Source organism: Ictidomys tridecemlineatus, chromosome 7 (genome assembly GCF_052094955.1).
Source record: "Ictidomys tridecemlineatus isolate mIctTri1 chromosome 7, mIctTri1.hap1, whole genome shotgun sequence".
Taxonomy (NCBI): Eukaryota; Metazoa; Chordata; class Mammalia; order Rodentia; family Sciuridae; genus Ictidomys; species Ictidomys tridecemlineatus.
In genome coordinates, this window is record NC_135483.1 from 37,270,621 (window position 1) to 37,291,840 (window position 21,220).

A 21,220-nucleotide genomic window follows, 5' to 3' on the forward strand; every position below is an offset into this window, starting at 1 on the left:
CAGTGGTAAGTACTTGCCTCACACGTGTTAGGCACTGGGTTCAATCCTCAGCACCACATGAAAATAAATAAAGGTATTGTGTCCATCTACAACTAAAAAAATATTAAGGGAAAAAAAAAAAAAGGCTAGAGAGTTAGCTCAATGGTAAAGTGCCTCTGGGTTCAATTCCAAGTACAAAAAAACAAGTTTAAGTTTTTAACTTTGAAATATTAAATGGCAAACAGATGATGGTACCTTTTATAAAAAAAAATTTAAATCTAGAAGGGAAACCTCAACAATTTTAACAGTAATTAAAAAGACAGGTTCCAAATGCTACATTATAAAAACATCTATAGTACCCAATTGCCTCTAATTTGGCACAGGAGGGTAGAGAAGGCTAGGAAAAGATTAAACCAAAAATATGCAAATAAAAAAAAGGATGCCATAATGAATATGATGTAGTCTGGTTTTCCTTTTAATAAATTATTTTCTTTATATTGTATTTTTAGTTGTAGATGGACACAATACCTTTATTTTATTTATTTATTTATTTTTATGTGGTGCCTCATATATGTGAGGCAAGTGCTCTACCACTGAGCTACAACCCAGCCCTAACAAATTATTTTAGGCTACTACATCTCGAGTTCTTTCAGGAACTACTAACCTAAAGCACTGACCTAAATATTTACCTCTTTCTGGGCCATCTCCTGTAACCGTCTAGGGAGGCGTTTGACGTTGTGGCTCATGGCTCTTCGTCTCATGTGTCGTGGCAGAGTCTGGAAAACCAGCGAATTAGAAGACTTCTGGGTCACAGCTTTTAACATGGCACTGATTTCAGCAGCTCGTGCTTGAGCAAAGGTAGAAGCTATCAAAGAAAAGGATGTCATTGAAAACAAGCCTTGAATCTGCACCTTTTCTGGTGGGTTTCAAAAGAAGACAGGTTTGAGGAATGTGTACTTTCAGCTCACTGACTACTCTGACCACATATCTGACTCAATCAATGTCAGTGGTTATTCTGTTAAATCACTGTGAGAGATTCTTCTTCAACTTTTACACTTTTCAAGTCTTCCATTATAATTCAGTTTTACTTTTTCAGTCAGAAAAAAGAGTTTAAAAAAAAACTTAACAAGGAATTTTTTAAAATATGTTTTTGTTGTTGTAAATGGACACAATATCTTTATTTTACTTATCTTCATGTGGTGCTGAAGCTCAAAACCCACTGCCTCATGCATGCTAAGCAAGCGCTCTACCACTGAGCCAAACCTCAGTCCTACAGGAATTTTTTAAAATAGAAATCTACATGTAGTATGGGTGTGTATGTGTGTAATATAATCACAACCATTTTTGTGGAGCTTTTATTTTTAAAGACAGGTCTTGCTAAGTTGACCAGGCTGGCTTTGAACTCCTGGGTTCAAGAGATCCTCCTGCCTCAGCCTCCCCAGTAGCATGCCACCATACTCAGTTTCACAATCATTTTTAAGTGCAATAATCACACAAGAAAACAAAGGGGGGAAAAAAACCAAAATTTTAACAGAGGTTTTGACTCAAGATGTTCTTTCTTAATATTTTTACTGCTTGTTCCAAATGTAACAAATATTGGTTTTCTTTATTGTGATTTTTTTTTTTTAAGAGTAAACAGGATGCTAGAGAAATTCAAGTGAATTAATTCAAGAAGGCATGGAAAGACCAAGTATGTGCAAAGAATAAAGGATTTATATGGTAATGGAGATGGAGGTGATAAAGAGACAATGGGAGATGAGGCTGGAAAGGGCTGGTGATAGGCCTTTAAATACAGTCTAGGTATATTAAATTTGGTCCCATCTTTAAAGAATGCCATGCTGAAGAGTGTGGACTGCACATTTACAGGAGTTAAAAGTTCACAAATAAAGACTTATAAAATAGGTAAGAAAAAGGACAGAAAATGAAGGTGGGAGAACCATCAGGCCTAAGGATGTTGTGCCTAAGTCCAGACTGGAGGTGAGAAGGGCCCAAGTGGGTACAACAGAGGAGAGAGGCGAGGGAGGCAGCCAAGGCAGTGCAGAGGGCAGAGGGCAATGTGCTGGCATAACTGTGGCAGTAGAAACAATGAGCTCCCAACACAACCAGATTGTACTTCCTTCAATACCCACCGGTTATATACTTGGGGATCTCTTGGGAAGTGCCATCAGGACCTGCTTTCCAGCCTCCCTTTTTTTTAAACATGATTTTGGAGGAAGACTGCTCATTCACACTAGGCTCAGGCAGTGAATGAGGGGTCATCTTGGTTTGCCGCTGTTGTGAAGTTCCAGAATGAAGCTCTAGAATATTTTCAAAAAGAAAACAAAAAGAAATGTGTCACTCTTACCAAGGATAAGCATTACAGTGTAGAAGTAACACCTGTTGAGGACAACCACCTTATAAAGTGATTATAACTATTTCTTTTTTTTAAAATTTGTTTTAATTAGTTACACATGACAGTACAATGACCTTGACATATCATACATTTGAATCAGATGGGATATAATTTCTCATTTTTCTGAGTATACAGGTTGCAGAATCACATTGGTCATGCATTCACATATATACACACAGTAATAATGTCTGCTTCATTCTATTATCCTTCCTATCTTCCCAACCCCTCCCTCCCCTCTCATCACTTCTCTCTACCTAATCTAGGGTAACGCTATTCTTTTTTTTCTCTCACATCTTCATACATGTATTTTGTATAACAACGAGAGTCTCCTTCCACCATCCATGCAATTCCCTACTATTTCTTTTTTAAAAGGAGGGACTTAAGCAGGGAAGTCAAATAACTTGTCAAGGTCAGAAAGCCAGCAGGCAGCACAGCAGAAAATCATGTCAGAATGATGAAAACTTTGAACATAACAGATACAAGAAAATTTTCTTCACTGAGTATTTACAGTACAACATGCACTTTCAACTAGGCTCCTTGCTATGGTCTAAATGCTATGTCCCCTGAAATCCACATGTTAAAGTCATGAAGGTAATGCTATTAAGAGGTATGGCCTCTGGAGGATGATTACATCATGGGAACAGAGTCATCACAAATGAGATTAGTGTCCTTACAACAGAGGCTCCAGAGAGACCCCTCACCCCTCCACTACATGAGGACACCAGGAGAAGGTGCCATCTAGGAACCAGACACAGGACCCTCAACAGACACTGAATTACTGCGTGATCTTGGGCTTCTTGGCCTCTAGAACTGTGAGAAATAAATCTGTTATTTAGAAGCTACTTAGTTTATGATATTCTGTTATATAGCAACCTGAATGATGCTCCCTTTAATTGTGCATTCGGTCTTATACTAATCATCTGGCACACTCAACTCAGAAGCCATTACAGAAAGAATGCAAAGTAAAGTCCCTATACAAATGACAGGGTATTTGAACCATTCTGCCTTTAACATAACATTAGACATCTGTCTGTGAACAGAGAGAGGGCTCGGTGGAGAATTGTATTTATTTCCACTGTGGTGTGAATTAGTACATCATGTAATCTTGAATATGTACATGGTTTGTCATTCTGAGTTTTAACTGAAATAATATGCACGAAGAAAAGCTTGTCACCTGCCATGGCAGTCCTCAACTACTGAGTCTGAATCTAGATTTTGTGAATTTAGATCTAAAATTTATTTAACCAAAAATTTATTTAAAAGCACAGGCTTTTGCTGTCTTCCCAAGATAGCATTTTCTACTGCTCTTCCCATGAACAACTATTACCTTCCTATCACTTCATAAGGTTCTAAAATCAGCACACAAGTTAAATACAGATATGAAGATGTACCCTATTTCTCTTAGGAAACACAGAAGTATAAATAACAATAAATTAATGCAGTAATAAAATGTATCAGCTTTAAAACATGCATAGTCATACTATAGTAGTCATGTTCTATAAAGTCACAGTGAACACTGAATTAATGAATATTGAACCACTGTTCCTAGGGGAAATAGATAGATGACAGACAGAAGATAGAATTTTAAATGCTAAAAACAACTCATTCTGGTAGATTCTATTTCTTTTCTTCTACAAAAGAGAAAATGAAGTTCAAAAGGGTTAAGTGGCTTGCATGAGGCCACCCCACAAATGAAATTCAAACTACAGGCAGAGCTCCATCTCGGAGAACTGACAAGTAGACACCTGGGAACTTATACATAGGGCAACTTGAATTTCTTCCTATTCTGTGCATGTCCAAAATGACGGCCAAATCTCTATAAGTGTCGATTTGAGGGTTACAAATACATTTCACCAACTTGGCAGATTTGCCAATACGAAATTTGAGAATACTGAGAGTCTGTTGTATCTAGTTTTATTTCAGTCCATTTACTATTTAGGTAATGACTATCAAAAGAACTGGCAAAATTCACTCTAAATGGAAGTAGAGAGAACTTCATGTCATCTTACCTTGCTGTTGAGCTTGGAAAGGTTTCCCTCCTCCATTATGGAGCTTTACACCTCTATCAGCCACAAAGCCAGAGGATAAAGTCACATTAGTGGGCTGGTTTCTCATTTTCTTAGCATATTTTCTTTCTTTTGCATTAGACATTTCTGGAATGGAAGTGATACATTTAGTACAAGAGGGAAACTCCCCTTCAAAAATAATAAATTCAACAAATATTTATGTAACACAAAATTGGATTCTTCAATATAATGCCTTCATTTACTATGGTTAGACTGATGAGACCATATTGATCTACAGCAGGGAAATTTAAAGGAGGCTGTAAATGGCTTTAACATCAAAAACTTGTTTCAAAAGAAAAAAATAAGTTTATTGATGGAAGATTCCCTATTGGAACATTCCAGTCTAGGTTGCCAAGTAATTAAATCTTACATAAATATTGACACTGCATAAAGTTTGTTGAAAGAATAAAACAGCAGATGAGATCACTATGCATGATAAAAAACTGAAATTAGCTAAAACATTTCATATTGATTCTTAGATGAAATAAGAGTCACCCAAATCAATGAAACTTAGAACACTCTACTTCAAACTGAACATAGGTTATTGATGTTTTCAGTTTTATTGCTGAGACAACGCTAACTATATGTTTAATCTACAATAGCAATAGATAATGATTTCAACTTGAAATAAAAAAGACAAAGGATAAAAACCTAGTAGAGCCTGACAGATTCACTCAGTGGTTCCTTAAACACAAAAGGTCCCTTTTTTCACTGATTCAGTCTGAAACACTTGTTTTTTTATTTTGAAATAAAAATCACTAATAATAACCTATTGGTGACATAACTATTATCAATACATACCCTGCAATACAAGCCCCAACTATATCAAAGAACCAAAAAGTAATTTTAATAAAACAATATGCATTTCTGTATGCAACTATTTCACCACTATACTAGATGACATTATGAAATAGACATTTTGAACCCACAGAACAATCACAGACACTGTCAGCACAGGCACTGATACAAGCCAAAAAGCTGGAGAAGGATCCTGGAAGCTCCCACCCCAAGCAAGTTATTAACTCTTTCCTTGCTCGCTGTAAAGAAGTCCGAAAGGTCCTGCAGGTAACACCAGGAGGTAGGGAATCTCAGAGTGCAGACACTTACCAAGCTATTTTCAATGCATTTAAATATTCTAATACTATTTCTGCCTATATATAGAATGACCATGGAGGCAACAGCTACAGTGGCAGAACAATCCACATGTGTTCTACTTGTGCCTCAAAAAGAACAGTGCCACTGGTGATATAATTTTTCAAGCCCGTAAACACTCCTTGGTAAAGAATCCCTCCTTAAAAAAAAAACAACACGGCTTTGACTTATTTCATCCCTACAAAATTCAGTATACATTAAAACTGTGCAACCAATACTTTTACATAAAACAGACTTTGGCTTTGGGTTACTTTGGGGATTTTCTGCATACACAGGGTATCTAACATTCCTGCCCCTGGCCCACAAATGCCAGGAGTGTTACCCCAATCATTATGCTAATCAAAATATTGTACTAATTTCCAAAATCCCACATCAGGATTTGTACCACTTCCATAGAGAGCCACTTAATTAGCTACCACCCATTCACTTAGCTCCTTTTACAGTGCAATACACATAAAAAATTGAGTTAATTTTTAAAGAATGGTACAGTGTTTAGAAACCTTCACTTTAGAGTTAGAAAGATCTGGATTCAAATACCTTCTTAACATTTTTTTGGTTATATAATCTTAGGAAAATTATTTTTCTTCTTTGAGCCTCAATCTCCTCCTCTACAAATGGCAATTATCACAAGGTAGTTGTGAGAATTAAATAATTACATATACATAAGTACTGGCTTTACAAAATACATATACATAACTCACTTAGCATAGGGCTTAGTACAAACTAAATGATCAGTTTACAGGAACTATTATTCTAAAATAATATATCTACACTCAGAAATATTTTTAATTTTATTATTTATTTTTTTTTAATTTTTAACATTTTATTTTTTAGTTTTCAGCCGACACAACATCTTTGTTTGTATGTGGTGCTGCGGATCGAACCCGGGCCGCGCGCTCGCCAGGCTAGCGCACTACCGCTTGAGCCACATCCCCAGCCCCCTGAAATATTTTTAAAAATTAAACAATATGTAGAATGTAGAGTTCTGCATAACTGGTTGGCTAATGAAACACATGATTTAGAGTAGTTTGTATTAAGAACAATTCAAAATAGTTTACCAAACAATTTAGTCCACCAACGTTACCTACTTGAATCAAAACTAACCCAAGAAGACAAAGCACACGACCTTAGGATCCCTAGCTTAGGATTAGAATGAGCCAAAGGAAGGCTGGTGTTGGGATATTAGGGTAACCTTGGGATACCACATCTCTGAACTTTGGTTCTAGACTTAAAAAATGAGCATACTGAGCTAGCAGCAGTCCTCAAACAGTTCTTTGGGTTGGGTTATGAATAAAGAATGAATAAGGAATGTATCCTTTGAGATCTGAGATTTCACTTAAAACAGTTTCCAGAAGGAATCTTTATTTTTATTTAAGCTGTAGATGAACAGAATATCTTTATTTTATTTATTTATTTATTTTTATGTGGTGCTGAGAATTAAACCCAGGGCATCACATATGCTAGGCAAGTACTTTACCACTGAGCCACAGCCCCACCAGAAGGAATCTTTTTTTTTCACATTTTTTTAGTTGTTGATGGACCTTTATTTATTTATATGTGGTAATAAGAATTGAACTCAGTGTCTCACACATGCTAGGCAAGCGCTCTACCACTGAGCTACAAACCCAGCCCACCAGAAGGAATTTTAATGCTTATAACATTCAAGTGGATTTTACATCTATTCCTAGTATTCATAATTTGTTTTCATGTTCATTCATTTCTTTTTCCTTCTTTCTCATGTTCATTCAGTCAAAACTTTAATGAGTATTAAATATGTCAGCTTTACAAAAATGCTTTCCCCACATCTTCAAATAAATGGATATGCCATGTTTTCTCATAGAGCTTAGAATCTGGTTGAACAGACACAGCTATGTATAGTGGACTCCAGTTTGAGAACCTAGGAGGAAAAAAAGATAATCTTCATTTTCCTTCCAGATCTAAAAAGTTGGTGATTCCTGCTTGATAAGAATGAAGTACCTTGTTTCACAAGTAATATTTTACACAAATTACTTGTAATGCTCCAAGAGATCCTTATTTAAAGAATCATACAATGAATTTTTTTCTTTTAAAAATATTTGTTAGTTATTGATGTACCTTTATTTATTTATTTATTTGTTTATTTGTTTATATGTGGTGCTGAGAATCGAACCTGAACCTAGGCACATGCTAGGCAAGCACTTTACCACTGAGCCATGATACAGCCGCAGTGAATTGTTTTATAAATAAGAATCACTTCCTAATTATCCAGTTTAATCAATATTAACAAGATTTGGGGTACCTACAATGTGTCTAATATAGTTTCAGGTCTTGTGTAATACCAGTATCAGGATGTGATCTTTTTCCTTTAAGAATTTAGTCATCTTAAGCAGCTAACATTAATCGAGAACTTTGTGCCAGGCACTGCCTTATTCATTTAATTATTACAATTATATGAGAGGTTCTTGTGTTATCTCATTTTGTAAATGAGAAAACTGAAACACAAAGCAGTTATTCCACCCATATCCACTAAGCTTATGATTGTCCTGGAATTCAGGATAGTCTGGATCAGGCAGTCTGGTTCTAGTCACCATATTCAAACATAAAATAATTAGAAAATAAGATCACATGTAATAAAATGTTAAATTTTGCAGTATAGCAAAACAAGAAACTGGAAATGAGAAAGAAAAAATGTGTATCAGCAGAAAAAAATCAGTAAGAACACAGAATTTCAGTTAGTTGGAATTTGGGCAGTTAGGGAAGAAGGAGTATTCAGGAATCTTCTGTGTGAATACAGGATTGAGAACTCAGATGACTAGAGTGGGAAGACAGAGAAGAAATAGGATAGAGAAGGACAGACTGAAAGATCATATATTCCAGGCTGGAGCTGGAAGATCATTCCAGGCTGGAGAGAGATCTAAACCAATGAAAAAGATCTGAAGGTTCCTGAGACAGAAGGAAATCAAAACCTTAACAGTATGTAGGCCAAACAAAGGGATTTTCTTATAGTACATTTTGAAAGCAGGGAGGACAGAGACCTCACCTTTTTTTAACTATTGCATTCCCAGAAGTTAGCAGACCGCCCTGCACAAAGTAGGGGAGACATATATATCACACTAACGCACATTACTTAATATGTGTGTATAATGTATATAAATGTATATATATTTAATGTACACAAGCATTCATAAATGAAGAAGTGGAGCGTAGCTATATTACACATATTAACAGGATGGGAGAGATTTAGCCCAGTACCATTCCTTCTGACAATGTATGATCTGTACATAGACCAGCTCTGGGCTACTAGCCAAAGCAAGATCACTAACTTTTTTTTCCCCAGTCAGATCCCATTCCCTGTTCAGATCGTAGGAGACCCTTTAAAGTCAGAGACGGGAATTTGGGAGGGGTGGGAGAAGAACAACGCCTCTCGGCATGGTCCCCTGAATGACCCATCCTTTAGGGTGGCAGAAGAGCTGCAAGCCTATTCATCCTCAGAACAGCTTCCACCTACCGGGGGCAATGCCGGGAAATAACAGACTTGGTGCACGAGAAGGTTCGGAACCGGGAAAAAAGGGTCCCGGGCGCAGGCAGAGAGGAAATAAAGACCAGCAATCTGAGAGAGAGAAGGAAACCGGGCCGGAGCTGGGGGTAGCCACACACACTCCCCCCATATTCGAGCTCCCTGGCAGCAGGAATCAATGCTTCACGACCTACCTACCCGACGTTCTGAGGGATCCTGGGGTCAGAATGACAAGCCTCTGCGACAGTCCCCTCAAAGGCGACCTACGCGGTGAGCGAGCTGCACGGCGCATGCGCCAGCCCGGCGCTTCCTCCACGTGGCGCGGAGTCGCGCGCAGACTACAGTTCCCAGAATACCTAGCGAGCGCGCTCCCCGGGTCCCTCCGGCAGGCGCTGCCCCAGGCTGGTCAGTTGTTGGGCGAGAATCGGGCAGGGCTGGTGAAGGGGCATCTTCTCCCGGAGGGGCTTAAGAAAGAAGACTGAAATGTCGTCATTGATCAGAAAGGTGATCAGCACCGCGAAAGCCCCAGGGGCCATTGGTCCCTACAGGTAATGTGGCTTGTAGGAGCATTCAGGGACCCCTGGCTTGCGAGGTGGCGGGGTCGGAGCTGCGGCCCCTCGGGGACCAAAGAAGTAAATCTCGTCACAGATGTGGTTGTCTTTTATAACGACAGCTGAGATCTTAGAAATGCTTCACAAATCCCTGCACACCTACCCAAACCCCTCGTTTTACAATATGCAGAATAGTTCTAATGGGCAAAGAATAGGAATGCATTTGTGATTCTTATGAACTCATTGTGCATGCCCATTTACCACTAACAAATCAAATGCAAATCACAACGAAGATAATTTTCTAAGAATGTCCCAATATATACTAGTTAATATATGGGTACTGGCCAGAAAGTCTGCCCTGTGTGCCTTTATTTCTACATGTCAGAAGTTCTTTTAAATAGGCTTCTTTAAAAAAAAAAAAAATACACACAGGCACAGTTTTTTAAAATCTCAACTTTAAAACCATTGGATTTTATTCTATGTGTTCTTGCATTCTTTTTCTCCTAACATAATTGTTATTCTTTTAAATTCTTCACTAAAGCATATCCTATAACCATTTTTCCTTTTTAAAGTATAGTGTCTGTTCACTATTAAAAGAAGCAAAACTAGAAAGTTTCTATAGCTGGAATATGTTAACTATGGCAAACATATGTTGAATCCCTCCTACATGCCCAGTATTTGAGGGATATAAAAATGCGTTGGAAGAAACCCATTGGGAAAGGCCTTCACACACATGAAGAAAAAAAAAAAAAAAAGATTAGTTTAGTGCAGGCTTTATGACAGTCACTATAGCAACCACCTTTTTCTATTAATTCCTACCCATTTTTTACAAAAAGAAAACTGAAGCTTGACAAAGTCAAATTGTCCAAGGTCAGTTAATCTGTAAGTGACAATTTGATTTGAACTCAAGCCCTAGCTTCCTCCTCTAGAGCTTGAGAAATAGCATGAGAAATAGCACTCATGTGTGGCAGAACAGTAATTATTATAGTAAGATTAGAAATAAAATGTATTAGTAAAGGAACAAATGGAGAAGAAGAAAAAAAAGAGAAAATAGTTCTAATGGGCAAAGAAAGAAAAAGATTTAGGGATGCTCCTTGTGAGAAGTAGTCCCTGAATTGCATTTTGAAGATTGGTTTTGTCACATATAGCACTGTTGTGAAACTTTGTTAAAAACATTAGCAGAATGTCATGGAGTGAAGGGCATTCCAAATAGAAGACCACTGAGAAGTGGTCTAACAATATGAATTTCAGGCAATGGGCTCTAGAAATCAACCTTAATCATTTAGTTTGCTATCTTTATGATAGGAAAATTGAAAAAGGATTGAAAAGGGAATAATTTTTGTACTGTGATCCACTGTGTGACTGACCCTTTGGGAATTAACTCAAGAGTTGGATTTTACATTTGAAATTTTTGTATTGTGTATTTTGAATTGACCTTGCAAGTCTGACTTAACTTTAGTTTTCTTTGTCTTCCAAATGGACTTCACTATAGCACTACTTCATAAGATAACAGTAGGGATTAAATATGAAGTGACAGAAATTTGATTTTAGCAGAGGCCAGGTTGTAGCAGTTCCATTGCTAAACAAAAGAGTTTGTTTTTATGTAGTGAGAAACCATCAGGTGTTTTTGAGCAAGAAATAACCAGATCTCTTTTAAGAAGAGAATTCTGAGAGTATTTTGGATAGAAATTGTGAAGAAAAAGAGAGCATAGTTAAGAGATATTTCAGTATAACCAAAAATCAGTAATCTTTTTCCTCCTTCTGCCTAAACTCTCTCCCTAAATCATTTAGAGTAACACTTTTTGTTTACTTCAGAACAAAAGTGACCCTTAACAAAAACCAAAGTGATGTTATACAAGACACTTTGTCCTAGAACCTGCTAAAAGCATTCACCTCTCTTGACCTATTTAGAAATACTGTGTTCTTTGTTGAAGAATGAAAACATGTCATGAATATTCTTGGTTGACTTGGAAGTGGAAGCTGCTAACAGAACAGAGGGGGAATCCATGAATGTGCCAGTGTGACAGAAAGGCCATTAGCCAGCTTCATGATAAAGACTTTCCAGGACCTTGGATCCAAAGGATTCAAACACAGGTCACTAGAAATGGACCTTATTGTCAATATTTTACGGTGAAGAAAAAACACACTCCAACTATTTATATCCTGATAAAGTCAACTGGACATATTTTAAGAACCACTTGGAAAGAAGAGTTTTTGTGCATGGAGTTTGTAGCAAGTACAGTTTTTGAAAATTCTGGGTCTTCTCCAGAAAGAATTCTAGTGAGTTGAACTGTCAGTGCCTGGCCTTGGGATGGATGGGTGCTGTCATTAATTAGCTAGACAGTTCAGCACATTTTGAGATACTTCAGGACAGAACCTTCAGAGATTGCAACATCATGATGTTATTGCATTGTTTTCATTTTGCTATTACACACCAAGCCAGTCCTAATGCGACATAGATTATGACATGAGAGTTAATGATTTTAAAAGTGTTTTTACCCTTTGACCTCAAAGCAGAACAACATACTTTAAAATTTTCTGGAACCTAACAACTTATCTACGCCTATCTGCAGACAGTAGGATTCTTATACTCAGTATTAAGGGGGCTGGGAGTGTAGCTCAGTGGTAGAGTATTTACCTAATATGCACTAGGCTTCTTGGTTCCATCCCAGCATCTCACACACACATGCACCAAGTTTCCAGTTTTTGTTAACAAAACCTCTTTAAATTTCCAAGAAATGACTCACATAGCTCAGATAGTCTGAATTCCAATTCTTACTTTTAATGGTCTGAAAATAAGTGGATTATTTACAAAGTTTTTGATAAATGATAATACATATGGGCTTGAAGTATGTTTCGGATATGGGAAGAACTGAAAGTACTTTGTAAAGGGCCCAGAGCAGATGGCCTAATGGACAGAGGAGTTAATGGACATGTTAGCTAATGGTAACTGTTCAACCTGAGAAAAGATTACAAATTAACGAGCTCAATAGTTACTTATTTGCAAATTAGAGTGAAAGCCAGATAGTTGAAAAGAATTCCTAGACTTTTTAAATCCTATTACTAAATTTAAATCTGTATTCTTCCGCTCTCCAAAACCCACATCATGAGCCAACGGGTACTCCTAAAAAGATATTTATTGATAGCCAAAATTGTTTATGTTACTAAGTGATTAGAGGGCAAAATATCAACAAGTAGTTATATCGTGCCTGCTGTGTACATCCAAGGGACCAACTGGTTCCTGCACAGCTACAGAAACAGGACCAGACACTAGCCCTAGGATACCCTGGAAGATAGGGACTATGAGACAGTTTCCTGTACTGCCATAAGAAAGACTCAACCAGAGGACCCTGGGATCTGGGCTTGGTTACTTGCTCAGTGGAAGTGTGCATGGAGTTGTGTGTATGTATGTGTGTGCATATGTGATGGTTTTGAATGTAGCTTTATTTATAATAAAATATTGAAAGCAAAGTTGATCAGGCAAACAAAGTATACACAGTGAAGAATTGTGTAACTGTTTTAAAAAATCAAGGAAAAATTCTACATATAGTTATGGAAAGATCTTGGTGATATACTGTCGGGTGAAAACAGCAAGTGTACAATAGTGTTGAATATACCATATTTTGTGTAAAAGGAGGGAGATAAATATATTTGTTTGGTTCCTATATGCATGAAGAAACTTTGGAAGATTACATAAAGGAAAACCTTATCTGAGAATAATTAATGTTTTTAGTGCTCTTGGCATTGCATTTTTCTGTTTTACAGCTTAAATGATGTGTAAGTTACTTATTTAAAAGATGCTTTTTAGGTATAGAGTTTCATGAGTTTTAGTAAACATATAGAGTCATATCCACTACCACAATCAAATTTTAGAACATTTCCAACACATACACCACCCACGCCCCCCCACCCCAAAAATTCCTTCAAACTTATTCATGATCAGTCCTCGCCCCTGGACCCAGCAAACAACTAATCTACTTTCTGCTATCATTTTTGTCTTTTCTAAAATTTCATATAGAGGCTTAGAGTACTAGAGCACTTGCCTAGCACATCTGGGACTCTGGATTCAATCCCCAATAATGGAGGTGAGAGGGAAAAGTCTGAAATTTCATATAATTGAAATTAAACAATTAGATCTATGAGTGATTTATAAATTTTTATTTATTTATTATTTATTGGTGTCACAAACAATGCTGCTCTGAACATTTATGTAAAGGCTTTGGACATACATTTTCATTTCTCTTGGATAGTTGCTGCCTAGGAAAGAAACTACTAGGTTGTGTGTTGAGTATATGTTTAAATTTTTAAGATACTGCCAAAATTTTCCAAAATGGCTGTACTATTTTGCTTTCCTACAAACAGTATATGTGTTTCTCATTGTTTCACATCCTCACCAATGTTGGTTATTATGAGTGAAATGTATGGTGTTATATTATTATGGTTTTGCTCTGCATAGGTACCTCTAGTTACTGACCTTGAGCATCCTTTATGTACTTCTTAGCTCTTTGTAGGTCTTCTTTGGTGGAGTGTCTATTTAATCATTTGCCCTTTTAAAAAAAATAGTTATAGATAGACACAATATTTTTTTATTTTATTTATTTTTATGTGGTACTAAGGATTAAACTCAGTGCCTCACATGTGCGAGGCAAGCGCTCCACCAGTGAGCCACAACCCCAGCCCTCATTTGCCCATTTTTAAAATTAGGTTATTCATCTTCATATTATTGAGTTTAAAGAGTTCTTCACAATTTTTTTTAAAAAAAGAGTTCATATATTCTACCTACAAGTCCTTTATTAGATGGATGTTTTGCAAATATTTTTCTCCCAGTCTTTGATTTGTCTTTTCATTTTCTCTGTCTATTGATAAAAGTTTTTAATCTTAATGAAGTCTAATTTATCATGTTTTATTTTACAGTTTGTGCATTTTGTGTCCTATCAAAGGACTCATTTAGCACCGAATTTTATATTTACATTTTATATATACACCAGCTTTCTGTTCATTGCAGTCAAGCAGTGTTAGTGGACAAGACCGTTTACATCTCTGGACAGATAGGCATGGACCCTTCCAGTGGACAGCTTGTACCTGGAGGGATAGCAGCAGAAACTAAACAAGTAAGTCATTTTCCACATTTGAAATTCACTTTGCTACGATTTTTTAATTTTGATCAGTATTAATAACCCCCTACCTGACTTGTGTTATAGACATTAACAGATAAATGCCTTTTAAGCTATTCATTACTTGACTTAAGCCAGTTTTTGATTGAAGAGAGTTGGAAATTTAATGAATCATTTAACAACCAAAAAAGAGTATTCCATCTCCTGCCAAGATGCAGGGGCACACACCTATAATCCCAGTGACTCAACAGGCTTTGGCAAGAGGAGCATAAATTTCAGGCTAGCCTCAGCAACTTAAAGAGGTCCTCAGCAATTTGGCAACACTGTGTCTCAAAATTATAAAAGGGCTAGGTGGTAAAATGCCCATGGGTTCAATTCCCAGTACCAAAAAAGAAGGAAAAAAAAAGGACCAGAATCATCAAAATCAAATAGCATGTTGCCACCTACACATGGATTGGGAAATTTTCTTTTTAGGGCCACTGACGCCCAACACACACAAATAAAGCCACCACTACAGAAGTAAAAAGTCAGCATTTGTTAATAAGAAAAAAAATATTAACAGTTTTACACAGTGTGTTTGGTTTGGTTGGTTCAGCTGGACTGGGTTTGGTTTTTTGGTACCAAGGATTGAACCCAGGAGTGTTTAACCACTGAGCTACACCCCTAGCCTTTTTACTTTTTATTTTGAGAAAGAGTCTTGCTAAGTTGCTGAGTCTGGCTTTGAACTTTCAATCTTCCACTTCAGGCTCCCAAGTCACTGGGATTACAAGCATGTACCACCATACCTGGCTACATACTGTGCTTTTAAAAAAGAATGATGAATACAATTCTATTTCAATAATAGAATTAAATTATAACTTAATACATTCACTAAGTTGTTTATAATAACCAAAGATAGAAAACAACCTAAATGTCTTTTCATAAAGAACTAGTTGAAAAAATCATGCTAGACCCATACAAATAAATTGCTAAGCAAAGCTCTCAAAGGTAATTTGTTACATGATAAAATCCAACCAAGAGCAGAATAGTATACACGATAGGCTACCAGGTGTGTATGTTTGTGTGTTTAAGAGTATGTTCATTTATGCATGGACTCTCTAAAAGATTAAAAAATAAGAAGCTAGAAACAGTTTGTTACCCTTACTAAGGAATAAGGAGAGGATACATCTTTTCTCTGCATGTACTTGTTCACAGTTTTTATACTTTTGTCTTACTCAGGTAGTATCTATTTAGATTAATTATTAGTTTAAAATACAAAAATGCAATCATATATTTTCAACAGTAAAGTGAGGAGGAAGAATAAGTTGAAAAGAATAAGTTAAGGATTTGGTAACAAACTGATATTTTTCTGGAAGCTGAAGCATCAAACACATACAAAATTCACTAATATTGTTTTTTGAGGAGAAAAAGAGCCTTTTAACATCAAATATTACTTTAAAAGAAAACATGTTTTAATGCTTACTACCTCCTTGAAGTGATGTAGAATTATATAAAGTAGTGATATAGAATGAGGAATCCCAGAACTTATTTGTTTCAGCTTAATTAATGGATATTGACTGAAAACTTCACACTCTTTAGCACTGAGGAAGGGACTTCCTTTCAGTCTTTTCACTGTATTTCATAAAGATTCATTCCATTAAAGGAAAACCAAGAAGGAGTTTATAGAAGCAGTCTAGAAAGAGTGGGGAGAATTTTTCTGCAACATAAGCTACTCAAGGAGGTACTAGTAAAAGATGATTCACCGAATTTAATTAAAACTTTAGTATTACACCAGTGTCTTAGGCCTCTCTTTGCCTTGGTTTACAGGCTCTTACAAACATGGGTGAAATTCTGAAAGCGGCAGGCTGTGACTTCACTAATGGTAAGCAACTTGGTTTTCCTTCACTGTTAATTTCTGTTTGATATTTCCTTGGTCTTTTTGAAAAACATGGCATTTAGTAATGTCATACCATGTTGTTTTTTAAAGTTGTTCTAATAGTCTGGAAAACAACTCTGTTCTAACTTCACTTTTTCAGACCCCTTTCAGTCCCATTTTAATCAAGACAGTCACAGAATCATATATGGTTTTTCTAAGAAATGTTTTGAATCAGACCAAGTTGCTAAACCTAATGAGAATGTATATATCTTCTAGTGGTCAAAGCAACTGTTTTGCTGGCTGACATGAATGACTTCAATACTGTCAATGAAATCTACAAACAGTGTAAGTAATTTATCTTTTTTTCTTATTTACAGTTTTAAAGAAAAATGAATTATTAACAAAATGAGTGCCCATTATCAATTAAAAGTGACAGGAGATGGTAAAGAAATGGCATCTTGTTCTTAAAAAATTAATAAGTCTAGATGGGCCAGGCACAGTGGCACATACCTGTAATCCTAGTAGTTTGGGAGGACGAGGCAGGAGGTTCACAAGTTCAAAGCCAGCTTCAGCAAAAGCAAGGTGCTAAGCAACTCACTGAGACCCTATCTCTAAATAAAATATAAAATAGGGCTGGGGATGTAGCTCAGTGGTCGAGTGCCCCTGAATTCAATCCCTAGTATTCAACCCCCAAATTAATAGTCTAGCCAAGCGCCTTGGTGCATGCCTGTGATCCCAGCAACTTGGGAGGCTGAGGCAGGAGGTTTGCAAGTTCAAGGCCAGCCTCAGCAACTTAGCAAGACCCTGTGTGAGGTCTTACTGGGGATGTGGCTTAGTGGTTAAATGCCTCCAGGTTCAATCCCTGGTACTCCCTCTCCCAAAAAAAAAAAAAAAAAAAAAAAGTCTTACTGGAAACATACAATATATCCCCATGAAAAAACTCTAAGATATTTCTGTTACATTCCCTAAAATAATATACAAAAACCTACAAATCCATTTTCCGTTAGACCTTTCTTAGGCTTTTTGAACCCTCATAAACATTCTGATATGTATAGCTCATGTTTGCTAATGCTATGATATGGTCTAACCACCATCTCATAATCTCTAGCTAATTAGCTATTTTATATTTCCATGTCTTGTTTCCTCATATGCAAAGTGGAGATAACATACTGCTACTCCATAGGATTGTTTGAATTGTTAAATACAGTAACACAAACTGTAAAGCAATTAAGACAAATGCTGTCATATTGTAAGCACTGAGTAAATGCTGATATTATCACTGCTGTAGTAGGGAAAATGGGTGTCCCTCCCACCTGGAAGAGACAAAGGAATCACATGGAAAAAGTATCATTACTTATTGTCTCCAGAAGAAAAGACTAGAGAAGATCAAAATTAGTGAAAAAGTACCTGCCAGGCTAAGTGTGATAGCACATGCCTGTAATTCTAGCAGGCTGAGGCAGAAGGATTCCAAGTTGAAGGTCAGCTTCAGCATCTTATCAAGGTCCTAAGCAATTTGGTGATACCATCTCAAAAAGAGTTGGGGATGTAGCTCAGCGATAAAGCAATGGATCCAATCCCAAATACCAAAACAGGGAAGGAAAGTACTTGCCAAAATTGCTGGATATAGGGATTTAGAGAGACATTCCCTATTAAGATTAACTGGTTTGCAAATATCACTTCAAAGAGCAAATCCCATTCCTATCAAACAAAATCAAAATGATAGAGTATGTATTTCATTTTTTTTTTCAGAAAGCTGACAGGAAAGCATTAAAAATTATAACAAATACATCAAAACAGTTTATCAAACAGAATCTAAATGTGAGATTTTTTCCTGAAATGTTACTTATAACTAAGAACTGACTAGTCCTTGTAGCACTTACCAGGTTCTTGATCATGGAGGTTGAACAGTACAATGGCTGGAAACTAAAAGGAAATTCTTTTAAATTCAGATTTCAAGAGTAATTTTCCTGCTAGAGCTGCTTACCAGGTTGCTGCTTTACCCAAAGTAAGTATAGTTAAAATGAGTAATGTACACAGTTTTAAATTGCTACATTGTTTTCTGAATATACCAAACTAAGTTAAGTGCTGTGAAAGGAAATTAAAAATAAAGAAAGGATATAGTCCCTGCTTCCCAGGAACTTAAAGTCTTAAAGTAAACATCCCATATTACATGCCGGGGAAAAACATTAGGAAGCCTTATAAGGCATGAACATAACAGAATCAGTACTTAAGTTGTGAGAAAAAGCACAGAAACAGCTGTATTGTCATAATGTTACTTAGAGAACAATAAAATTGAGCCAGGCTTTTAATTCTGCAATAAAAATTTCATTTGGCTATCGTATAATAAAAAATCCAGATCTACCACTAGAAAAATGTTCTCTACTATGGCGTCCATATTTCACCATTCTGGTTTGGTATTCTAATTTCACTAGAAGCTCTTTTCCTATGCTTTTAGCCACACAATATTCCTATAAAGAAGTTTAAGCCTTTACTGACTTAAACTTGTAACTTTCCACTGAACAAAATTTAAGAGTGGCATTTTTATTGCTTTGTTACTTATAGTGATCATTATCATCAAACTTAGTAAGTTATTGGGTATAGTAAAAGGAGTTCTGAATTTGAAATCACAAGACAAGGATCAAACCTGTGCTATTTACCTTTTTGACTTGGAAACAGTTAATCAGCCTGAACTTTCATTGTATGAGTTGAAGATTGTCTATCTAATAGGGCTGCCTATGAGAATCAAATGAGCTAATGTACATGAAAGTGGGGAGCATGGTAACCTGGCCTGCTGTAGGTTCTTGGTGAATATTTCCTCTTCTTTCCTGCTTTGAAAAGTTTATTTTTAAAAATACTGTGTTGCTGTTAGCTTCACATTTTTTGGAAAGTATTACTAAACTCTTTAATTTGTACAAAATAATGAAAACATTGTTTTATTATTTACCTTACAGGGAGCACGCATTGAGATTGAAGCAGTGGCTGTCCAGGGACCTCTCACAACAGCAGGTCTATAAGTAGGCAGTGTTATTCTCATCATGTCTTTAAATTAACATTTTGATTCTTACAATTGATGTTGAAAGTGTACATGTGACTAAAATATCTGTAGTTATCATGGAAATACTATATCATAGAGGGAGTTGACATGAATTGAATATTAGATAATGAATCCAGTTACTGATGCTACAAATTAAAAATGTGTACACTCATTGCTGAATATGGGAGAAGGGACACTCATTACATAGTCACTCAAGTAAACTAAAGTACAAGGAATAATAACACAGGTAGATGAGTTAATGTTCCTGAAAAATAATAAAGAGCCTAATTCAATTACATTCTATTTAATTAAACGATATGAAGTATTTAGTTCTCATGTTAGATATGTGATTCTGCTTTTACTTTAGTAAAATATTCACTCTTGAATTGTAGAAGTAAAGAAGAAAATGGACCAAAATTTTATATAAATAATATTTTTCTAATGGAAATAAAATACACATGCAGATTTCCCTACGTGTGATTTTGTTCACTTATTTTGTAACAGTTTAATTTATACATGAAAACACATTTACCAAATAAAAATGGGGAGGGAACCATGAAGTAAATCATCAGCTATTTCACTTCTTTAAGTTTATTTTTAACTTTGTATATTTTTACACTGTTGTGTTCAAGTTATATATAATCACCTTGTGATTGTTCTTTAAAGTCATTCTTTTTCTTGGGAATGGAGATGAGTCTTGCTGTGTAGTCCAGGCTGACCCTGAACTCCTGGACTCAGTCCTCCTGCCTCACCCTCCCAAGTAGCTAGGACTACAAACATACAACACTGTTCCTTGGCCTTTTAAAGTCTCTCAACATTCTTAGACAACTATTACATAAATACTTCCCCTCTGTAGAATAAATCCCAATTCAGAATTATGCCAAAGAAAAAGGAAAATTCCCCACATTCATTCTCCAGTCTACTTACCTTCCCAAAGAGAATGAACCTCTGTTAAAGAGTTTTTATTCATTAAATACTTGATTATTTGGGGGTTATGTTTGTTTGTTTATTTATATAAATAGGACTTTGCTGTACACATTATTCTATAGATCACTTTCTGTCTTAAATATCTTTCCATAAACATATGTATAAATCTTCTGCATTTTAAAAACTATTATAGTGTTCTTTTGTGTGGATATACCTTAGGTGATGTAATGATTCCTCCAAACAATACAGTTTCCAAAATTATCATATTATAGCAGTGCTGCCATAACATTTTTATACATACAAATAATACAAAAGTATATGTTAGGTTGTTAAGAGTCATAGGAAACAGCAAAGCAAAAGATTTGGACGATATTGGTTGGGATTATTACACTTTTAAGCTCAGTAAGAAGGGAAGGCTTCACCGAGGCGACAGTGGAGTTAAAAATGTTTGTTGAAATTTATTGAACTTTTTTTCTGTACCTGTGGTAAAGTTGTTACTATGGTAAAATACAATAATTTTGTGATGTAGAATCCACTGTGTATCCCAACTTAGCTTCAATATATGTATTTATACACACTCTCTCACACACACACTCACATGTATATGTATATATATACACATACATACACATATTTTGTGCGGGGGGGGGAGTT

General features: G+C 36.0%; 2 protein-coding genes across 4 annotated transcripts in view; one reads left to right on the top strand and one right to left on the bottom strand.

Annotated features, from left to right (window-relative positions):
* Pop1 (POP1 ribonuclease P/MRP subunit) overlaps window positions 1-9,393 on the bottom strand; it is a 33,524-nt gene extending 24,131 nt beyond the window's left edge. For 2 of the 3 annotated variants that reach the window (XM_005316312.5, XM_021725105.3), the window contains exons 1-4: window positions 9,284-9,393; window positions 4,381-4,524; window positions 2,109-2,276; window positions 669-844 (exon numbers count right to left, since the gene is read on the bottom strand). In XM_005316312.5, coding sequence (XP_005316369.3) covers window positions 669-844; window positions 2,109-2,276; window positions 4,381-4,524; window positions 9,284-9,377 — 582 coding nt within the window. In that variant the 5' untranslated portion in view covers window positions 9,378-9,393. Of the gene's footprint in view, window positions 1-668; window positions 845-2,108; window positions 2,277-4,380; window positions 4,525-9,279 lie in introns of all 3 variants that reach the window. The other variant, XM_021725102.3, reaches the window with a different exon arrangement.
* Window positions 9,394-9,467: 74 nt separating this feature from the next.
* Window positions 9,468-20,108, top strand: Rida (reactive intermediate imine deaminase A). Its single transcript, XM_005316313.5, has 6 exons — window positions 9,468-9,633; window positions 14,642-14,747; window positions 16,557-16,611; window positions 16,882-16,950; window positions 18,555-18,610; window positions 19,557-20,108. Exons 1-6 carry the CDS (start codon window positions 9,569-9,571, stop codon window positions 19,617-19,619), a joined length of 414 nt encoding a protein of 137 aa, XP_005316370.1. The 5' UTR covers window positions 9,468-9,568; the 3' UTR covers window positions 19,620-20,108.
* Window positions 20,109-21,220: the final 1,112 nt, after the last annotated feature.

What these genes read in the sequence shown, in the direction of transcription:
- Rida (XM_005316313.5), top strand. Translation starts at nt 9,569, where the DNA reads ATGTCGTCATTGATCAGAAAGGTGATCAGCACCGCGAAAGCCCCAGGG. An exon ending in GGGGCCATTGGTCCCTACAG is followed by an intron (nt 9,634 to 14,641) that starts GTAATGTGGCTT and finishes TGTTCATTGCAG; the next exon opens with TCAAGCAGTGTTAGTGGACA. An exon ending in CAATGAAATCTACAAACAGT is followed by an intron (nt 16,951 to 18,554) that starts GTAAGTAATTTA and finishes TTTTAAATTCAG; the next exon opens with ATTTCAAGAGTAATTTTCCT.